This window comes from Salvelinus namaycush, chromosome 4 (genome assembly GCF_016432855.1).
Source record: "Salvelinus namaycush isolate Seneca chromosome 4, SaNama_1.0, whole genome shotgun sequence".
NCBI classification, from domain to species: domain Eukaryota; kingdom Metazoa; phylum Chordata; class Actinopteri; order Salmoniformes; family Salmonidae; genus Salvelinus; species Salvelinus namaycush.
This window is the reverse complement of record NC_052310.1, coordinates 19,569,332-19,578,767: the sequence shown is the minus strand read 5'-3', so window position 1 is coordinate 19,578,767 and position 9,436 is coordinate 19,569,332. Positions and strand designations below refer to the sequence as shown.

The window sequence follows — 9,436 nt, the reverse complement described above, 5'->3', positions numbered from 1 at the left end:
CGTGTGTGTTGCCCATTCCATGAGAAACAGAAACATTTCAAAACAGAAATGAGTTTCATGTCGACTTCGTTTTAATGTTGCAGACATGGGGCTGAAGATATTTGATGATGCACAATTTAGTTTGCCAAAAAATAGCATGACTTTAACTCTATTCATGATAATACACAAAATCTGTAATATCAATATAAATGTTTGGCACTCATAAGATATAAGAGAAGGTGCTTAAAGTAGATATTTCAGGCCATTATATTCTTCATACACCAGATAAATGTTTTTTTGTGACAGTGTGTCAAGTGAATGTGTAGGTAGGTCTTTGCCAAATAACATAACATTGACACGTTCTAAAATCACAATCCAAAATCTATACACCAGTGTTTACTGTGTAATGTCACATGACATTTCAGCATAGTGTGGCTCAGAGCCATGTATATATATATAACTCTGGTGTGGCAGAATACTCACTATCAAATGGCTGCAGCTGACATCACATGGACTACTGTGTCATTGCAAATAGACATATAGTACACTGAAGCCATATAATATGGTTTTGTAACATTATGCCCATGTGTGTTACCGCAATTGACAATCCACAGAAAGATGAATTACCAATCAAGGACAAAAACAACAAATAGGATGTCCATTCCATGGATTTGAATCATCAAATCAAATCAAACTTTCTTTGCCACATGCGCCGAATACAACAAGTGTAGACTGTACCGTGAAATGCTTACTTACAAGCCCTTAACCAACAGTGCAGTTCAAGAAGAAGAACATATTTTCCAAGTAGGCTAAAATAAAAAGTAATAATAAAAAAGAACACAATAAGAATAACGAGGCTATATACAGGGGGCACCGGTACAGAGTCAGTGTGCAGGGGTAAAGGCTAGTTGAGGTAATCTGTACATGTAGGTGGGGGGGGCGAAGTGACTGTGCATAGATAATAAACAAACAGCGAGTAGCAGCAGTGTACAAGAGGGGGATCAATGTAAATTGTCTGGTGCCGATTTTTATGAATTATTCAGGAGTCTAATGCTTGGGGATAGAAGCTGTTGAGGAGCCTTTTGGTCCTAGACTTGGCCCTCCGGTACCGCTTGCCATGCGGTAGCAGAGAAAACAGTCTATAACTTGGGTGACTGGAGTCTCTGACAATTTTATGGGCTTTCCTCTGACACCACCTATTATATAGATCCTGGATGGGAGGAAGCTTGGCCCCAGTGATGTACTGGGCCATTCGCACTACCCTTACGGTCAGATGCCGAGCAGTTGCCATACCAGGTGGTGATGCAACCGGTCAGGATGCTCTCGATGGCTCTCATGATTCATCCTTTTAGTGTGCCACTACAATAAATCACACACATTAAGTGGGATGAATTGAGTGCTTGTTCAATTATTACTAGATAACGTTACGGACAAAAAAGCAGTCGGTGTGTGTGTTTGTGTGTGCAGGCCGTCTGAGCAAATGTCAGCAGGGGCCTTTTTTAGCTTTTACTGCAATGTGCCAATACACCACCCCCCTCAGGTGGTGAGATTTAGTCTTGGCCGTGAAGTCTGACTAGTAATTGAGATGGAAAACATTTAGTACAGTACCAAAGCACTACAAGAAATGAAAACCCCTTCATCGTGACACCAGTTGACCTTCAGGACACACCCCTGGCACACGCCTGGGACACCCCTCCCTGGGAATTTCCTCACAACCTTTCTCTCAAAACACGATGACCACATGTAGTTCCGCTTTTATCCGTTGGGTTTCAGTTCAGTTGAGGCAATGTTTGAGTTTTACTATTACAGTGCATTTGAGAAGTATTCAGAACCCTTCACTTTTCCCCCAAATAATTTACGTTACAGCCTTATTCTAAAATGGATTCAAATATTTTTTTCCCTCATCAATCTACACACAATACCCCATCATGACAAAGCAAAAACAGGTTTTCAGAAATTTTTGCAATTTTATTTCAAAATAAAAAACAGAAATATCACATTTACATAAGTATTCAGACCTTTACTCAGTACTTTGTTTGAGCACCTTTGGCAGCGATTACAGCCGCGAGTCTTCTTGGGTATAACACTATAAGCTTGGCACACTTGTATTTGGGGAGTTTCTCCTATTCTTCTCTACAGATCCTCTCAAGCTTTGTCAGACTGGATGGGGAGCATCGCTGCACAGCTATTTTCAGGTCTCTCCAGAGATGTTCGATCAGATTCAAGTCCGAGCTCTGCGTTGTCTTGGCTGTGTGCTTAGGGTTCTTGTCCTGTTGGAAGGTGAACCTTCGGCCCAGTCTAAGGTCCTGAGCGCTGTCAACTGTGGGACCTTATATAGACAGGTGTGTGTGTGCCTGTCCAAATCATGTTCAATCAATTGAATTTATTTAAAATAATAAAGAGAATCGCACACTCTATGTATAAACTCCCAGTAATTTATTGGGTAAATCATGTTTCGGCATCACTGTGGCTTCTTCGAAGAATGCCTAATATACAATGGAATTGCTTACCAAGATGACATTGAATGTTCCTGAGTGGTCTAGTTACAGTTTTGACTTAAATCAGCTTCAAAATATATGGCAAGACTTGAAAACGACTGTCTAAAAACAACCAACTTGACAGTGCTGGAAGAATTTTTAAAAGATTAATGGTCAAGTATTGTACAATCCAGGTGTGCAAAGCTCTAAGAGACTTACCCAGAAAGACTCACAGCTGTAATCGCTGACAATAATTCACTTTTTGTCCTGAATACAAAGTGTTATGTTTAGGGCGAATCCAATACAACACATTACTGAGTACCACGCTTCACAATTTCAAGCATAGTGGTGGCTGCATCCAGTGGCAACATTTTGAGCCACAAAACTTGTATTGTATTGGTGTTAAATATATTTTTTTGTGGGGGGGTTGCCTGTTTTGCATGTTATTTTGGCCTTAATACGTGTCACATATCAGTTTGCAAACCATGTAAAAAAATATATATAATTGAGGTCATAAAGCCCCATACAAACATTTTGCATTCTTGAGTAAGGCAGCTCCAAAATGCAGATGTTTCAGCCTAGCTCAGTGCTTTCTGTGGTGGTGGGGCAGCCAGTGGAAAATACGGAGCGTAGGGGTTGGTAATGTTCTCTAGTTGCGCTGTGATTGGCTCAGTGTTCTGTCACTCGTGGGAACACTACGTCACCGCCAAATCTAAGGGGAGAGCTCGAAAATTCAAGCCCCTTGGGTGCTGCCATAGAGTTACATTAGAAGTGCCCATCCAAAAAGTCCCAAGGTTATTGGCCACAGATAAAATGACGTCAAATCACGTTATATCTACCGTAGCTTTGATTGGACTGATCATGTCAACATCATACTTTCAAAATCTTAGCTAGCAGTCATCATCATGAATCAAGTCGACAATCTACTGGCAAATCCTTTTTAATCCTTGTCATATGAAAAGAAATAATGAAAAGAAATCAAAGATAAAACGTATCGGTGCTCATCGGCCATTGGACATAAACATTACACAACAAGTTGGAAATCACAAATTCAGTCTGCTTTCCTCCAGACACTGGGAGATGAATTCTCCTTTCAGCAGAACAAGAACCTAAAACACAAGGTCAAATCTACACTGTAGTTGCTTACCGAGAAGACAGTGAATGTTCCTGAGAGGCCGGGTTACGGTTTTGACTTAAATCTACTTGGAAGTCTACGACAAGACCTGAAAATGGTTGTTTAGCAACGGTCAACCACCAATTTGACAGAGCTTGAAGAATTTTGAAAAGAATAATGGGCGAATGTTGCACAATCCAGGTGTGGAAATCTCTTAGAGACTTACCCAGAAAGACTCACAGATGTAATCGTTGCCAAAGGTTCTTCTAGAAAGTATTGACTCAGGGGTGTGAATACTTATGTAAATAAGATATTTCTGTATTTCATTGTCAATACATTTTCTAACCTGCTAGATTTCGAATATTCAGATCATCATAAGTTGAGAACCTGATGAACATCACATCTACCTAAGCAGCACAGCACTGTTCATTTAGATTTGTGGGCTGACATGATGTTTATCATTATACATTAGAACATTATACAGTCCATCACTGAAGTCAATCATGGCATTCAAAGGGCATTCGATCCAACAAATGACAGTCAGCCATCTCAGTTGTCCGTCTCATGGAGCGGGCCCCATTTCAGTTAGGGAGCGTACTGTAACACACCAAGTACCAGTGCAGAGGCGGTGACATTTGAGAGGGAGGGTGAAGGTTGTTCCCGGCCCTGGAGCAAAAGGGAGCGAAAGGACGGGAGGGGCCAGGCGCAGATTGAATTTCAACAGGACAGCATTCCCCCAAAAAATTTAAGACAGACAACATAAGAGAGAGAAGAGGGAAGGACAGAATTGTGAGTATTGAACAGCAAACAGGTAGAAACGTAATTCGTGAACAGGTCAGGGAGGTGAGAGACAAGAGTGGACAAGTACTGGAGGAGTGTCCATCAAGGAGTGTCTCAGGGTTGGGGACAACCGTAGAAGACCACGTGTTGGACGGACATGGTGACAGACCGAAAGATTCATGGGAGAAAAACAATGTGACTTTCCATCCTGCAATTAGTCTCCGTTAGCGGCTGCTATTCACTCAGTGAGTGACTCTCTACATCTGGCTAACTGTGTGCTATCAATTGCTCGTTAGTCATTATACCTCACGTTTATAGTGCATTGTCGTTACTGTTCTGTCTCAAACAATTATTTTATGCATGAAAGGTGTTGCATAACCCTGACCAATGAAATGTGTGAAATAAATGAAGAGTATACCATACAAACATATTTGGATTATTTGGACATAGTGTACCTTAGACATAATTACACATAGTTTGAAGATGATTTCGTACAGTACAGGCCTTTGTACATTTACATGTCTGACAGAGAACTCAACAGTAACAAAGACGTTCGACATGACTGCTTCCTCTTGCATATTTACAGCTTACATCCTGCAACTAATAATGACTATATCATATGTGTAGTGATAATGCCTCTATTCCCACACTGATTCAATTCCCACTCTGGTTTCAGACCCACATCCTCTTTAAGTCCAAACTGTCCTTACTACACACAAAGGAGAAAGGGCCTGGATTGTGGACTAGGCCAATAAAGGCAGGGATGGAAAACAACGACCCAGAAGGAGGTGGAGAAGGACGAAGGAGAGACATAGAAGAAGGAGAGAAAGACAAACAGCTGAAGAACCAACTCAACAGCGAGGAGAAGGGCGAGAAAGAGAACCAGGTGGGCGGTGAGAAGGAGAGGAAGCGGGTGAGCCGGCGGTCTGGATCACTGTGGAGGAGCGGCTGGGCGCCGAGCGAACGTCTTGCTATCAACGTCTCAGGGATGCGCTATGAGACCCAGCTCCGCACCTTGGCCCAGTTCCCAGACTCCATGCTGGGCGACCCCAGACGGCGGCTTCGCTACTTCGACCCATTGCGCAATGAGCTCTTCTTGGACCGCAACCGGGCCTGTTTTGACGCCATCCTCTACTTCTACCAGTCGGGCGGGCGGCTCCGGCGGCCCGCCAACGTGCCCCTGGACATTTTCATTGACGAGCTGTGTTTCTATGAGCTGGGCGAGGAGATCATGGCACGCTTCAAGGAGGATGAGGGTTTCCCCAAGGAGGAAGCCCCATCGCTGCCCGTCAACGAGGTCCAGCGGAGTCTGTGGATGCTTTTCGAGCATCCGGAGTCGTCATCGGGCGCGCGCATCATCGCCATCGTCAGCGTCATGGTGATCGTGGTGTCCATCCTCATCTTTTGCCTAGAGACGCTGCCTGACTTCAGGAGCGAGAAGGAGCTTCGTGAGGTAAGGCAGCAAGAGGGCAAGGGAGGAGTGAGGTGGGATAAATAGGAGACAAGGACAATGGAACAAGTTGGTGTTTTGTGTGTGTGGGGGAGTTTCTCAATAGTCCAAACTGGCATCCTCCACTTGTTTCCTCATCTTCACCGGCACTAATCTGACAGCTCTGTATAACTGGAAGTCAGATAGAATATGTTAGTGGCCAACTGGAGGACTTACTTATTCTTGTTTTATTCTTCAAATTCAGTGTTCGACTTGGACTGAAATAAGTGCTAGTACCCATTTTGGGTGCCGGTATTGTTTATAGTTAGGTGCAGGAGCTCCACAATACGCTTGAGCTAATATTCTATAAGAGGAACGAACTGGAGCTCAAGCAGTAGAACATGCGAGGTGCCGGTACTCAGCTCTGGTGAGCTCCTGCCCAAGTCAAGCACTGATGATATAGAAGGAGATTGAGTGGGGAAAAGCTTTTGGAGTGAATATTCAGTAGAAGGAAAGTGTTACAGAACATTGTGACATACTGGACATGTATTGGAAAGGGAGAGTGTCAATATTATATTTTGTGAAAGATGCATAACAAGCATATAAGTAGCGAGGCAACGATGTCAATAAAGCAATGACGTCATTAAAGCAATGATGTCATTGAAACAATCAAATGAAATACTACATTTTGGTCTAGCTCCCACTTATCTGCTTTTGAATATTTAATAGAATTTTGAAACGCGTCACGAGAACAAGATGGATGGAGGGAAAGATAAATGAGAGCCGTGTGTCATTTTTAAATCATAATAATAATTGAAACGGTTCAAATCGGATATTGGATATTTATTTCAGATGTTGATTGAATGAGTATGGTGACACGTGTTTTGTGTCGTACGGTCAACTCATCAAGCAAAGCCTACCTCGAATGGTCTGTGTGTCTTGAATGGGATGTGTGTAGTTACATGTGTCAAACGGCAACCCGATACCACTAACCAGCAGGTGTTTAGGTAAACACACTACCGGTGTGCATAGCTGACTACAGTGAATTATGTAGAGAAATATTGACAGGGAGACAAATCAAGGAGAGATAGAGTAAGGCTAACGTGTGATTATTTTAGTCAGCTGTTAAACTGGATACACTTGGATTGGGGGGAGCGCAAAAGGGTACAGGAAGCGAAGGGGGGGGGACTAAAATACAAATAAAAGGAGAGAAAGTGAGAGCAGACTCCGAGTAAATTCTCATCAGTCACGTGATTTCGCTGACACTGAGAGCCTAGAGGTCAGAGATGGCCAAAGACCTCTACAATATAATTCAGTCACGAAGATGAGATGGGAAGACCTTGGGAGATAAAGCGACACACGTTGTGTCATGTTAACACATTCCTTCAGGAGAGCTGTGCTAGGCCGATGGCGGCTGCCTTTTTGCACGAGGGCCGACAGCCAAGAAACGCAGTAACCCCAGTGAGGAGCGGCTGGCTGACTGAAGAGTGCTGGCTATGCTGGGAGGAAGACGGGATAGCGACAGTGGAGATGGATGGGGAGTAGTGTGAACATGTTGATGTTTCATGTTTCTCCTTGGCGATCTCAGGGGGCTATATATAGTGCCAGGACACTCCTAAGAGTACATCAACACGTAGATATCTGCCTTTATTAATAAACACGACGACTGCGACCTGCTACCAGAGAGAAATCATGAATAGGTCCTCCTAGATTATACGTTTGACTTGTATTGTATCTCCAGACACACGGTAATATTTCACACATTACACTCCTGGGTGTTGTGATGACTTTTCCCCCCTCGAGACGTTTTGATCACTAGACATTAAATATGAGAGGCTGAAAGAAATAATCGGTGTACAGTCTGGCACTCTGACAGGGGAAAATAGACAGACAGGTGGACAAGCTGATAGACTGTCACCGAACAGATTGAAACTCAAAGCCAGAAATAATTTAAGCTCAAAGTGTGAAAACAGCTATTTCACGTGTGAAAATGTGCAACTGCAAATTTGACGTGCTTTTTTCGTAAGGGAACAAATGAACCCCCACGATATGGCGCGACATTTTGTATTTGCTTGTAGTACATGTTGTTACTTAAATTGTTTATAACTAACTGACAAGAACATTGTGTGATCAGGCTGGACCAACACAACAGTATTTTCCGTTGTCAATAAGTACTAGATGATTAGTAAGGCATAAACCAATAATAAGCAGATGGGGAAGTATAATTCTGATTTTAGGAAGTGAAATCTGTAAATTGAAATGAAAGTTTATTTCAAGTCCCATTATCTGCTCAGTTTTTGCTCCAAGATACCAAACCCAAACATACCGAAAATGTTGCAATACATAACATAACACAGAAAAATGCTCTACAAATCACAGTAGGCCTACAACGTCTCATTTCTATCCTCTGACAGACTAGAAGTTCAATTTGTATTTTTTCTTTCTCATTTTCCCCTCTTCCTCCCTGCCTCCCTGTCTTCTCCTCTCCCTTGTCCAGGAGTACTTCTACAAGTACCACGCCCACGACAAGAACATCTCCGTGCACATGCTTCCCCCCGCCAGTGTCTTCCAGGATCCCTTCTTCCTGGTGGAGACTATATGTATCTGCTGGTTCTCTTTTGAGCTGTTCATGCGGTTCATCTGCTCGCCCAGCAAGATGCACTTTTTCAAGGACGTGATGAACATCATCGACTTCACAGCCATCCTGCCCTTCTTCGTGACACTGATCACTGAGCTGTCCAAGGACACGGAGAACGCACCGGGAATGTCACTGGCCATCATCCGTGTAATCCGGTTAGTCAGAGTGTTCAGGATCTTCAAGCTGTCCCGCCACTCCAAGGGCCTGCAGATCCTGGGCCAGACGCTGAGGGCCAGCATGCGTGAGCTAGGCCTACTCATCTTTTTCCTCGTCATCGGCGTCATCATCTTCGCCAGCGCCATCTTCTTCGCCGAGGCCGACCACAAGGACACAGCGTTCGTCAGCATCCCTGGCGCCTTCTGGTGGGCTGTGGTTACCATGACCACCGTGGGCTACGGTGACATGTACCCAGAGACGGTGTGGGGCAAGCTGGTTGGCTCTATGTGCGCCATCGCCGGCGTGCTTACCATCTCGCTGCCCGTGCCCGTCATCGTGTCCAACTTCAGCTACTTCTACCACCGCGAGACGGAGTGCGAGGACCAAACCCAGTACACACACGTCAAGACCTCGCTGTGGGAGGACGAGGAGCACGAGGAGGGGGAGGAAGAAGGGGACGGAGAAGGAGATTACAATGCCATAGAGGGCATCTGCAACCCTCTGAATAGGACTCTGTTGGGGGGGCTGTGCGCTGGGCAGAGCAGGGAGTCAAGTGGGGCAAAGATGTACCTCAGGGAACCCCTGGTAACTCAGGTGTGACAACAGGATGTGATAACAGGATGACCCTCAGTTGTGATCCTGTCACAAAAAGAGAGAGAAACAAAAGAGTGAAAAAATAGCTATTGAAAAAGAGGGATTACAAATGTTTAAGACAGCTGAATGGCAAACTGTCACTGCGCTATAGCGTGAAAGCAGCAATACGTGTAGGAGAAAAACATACAAAAACATACATGCCTGTTTAACACTACATTCACCAGGGGAGGCATTAAACGATTGACTGGTGTAGGAACATACAACTACAC

At 44.1% G+C, this 9,436-nt stretch overlaps 1 protein-coding gene across 1 annotated transcript; it reads left to right on the top strand.

Moving 5' to 3' along the window:
• Nucleotides 1-5,113: 5,113 nt before the first annotated feature.
• LOC120045509 (potassium voltage-gated channel subfamily A member 1-like) lies at nucleotides 5,114-9,173 on the top strand. The gene is made up of 2 exons (XM_038990409.1): nucleotides 5,114-5,803; nucleotides 8,277-9,173. The coding sequence occupies exons 1-2, from the start codon at nucleotides 5,114-5,116 to the stop codon at nucleotides 9,171-9,173; spliced, it is 1,587 nt and encodes a 528-aa protein (XP_038846337.1).
• The last annotated feature ends 263 nt before the right edge of the window (nucleotides 9,174-9,436 follow it).

What these genes read in the sequence shown, in the direction of transcription:
- LOC120045509 (XM_038990409.1), top strand. Translation starts at nt 5,114, where the DNA reads ATGGAAAACAACGACCCAGAAGGAGGTGGAGAAGGACGAAGGAGAGAC. An exon ending in GCGAGAAGGAGCTTCGTGAG is followed by an intron (nt 5,804 to 8,276) that starts GTAAGGCAGCAA and finishes TCCCTTGTCCAG; the next exon opens with GAGTACTTCTACAAGTACCA.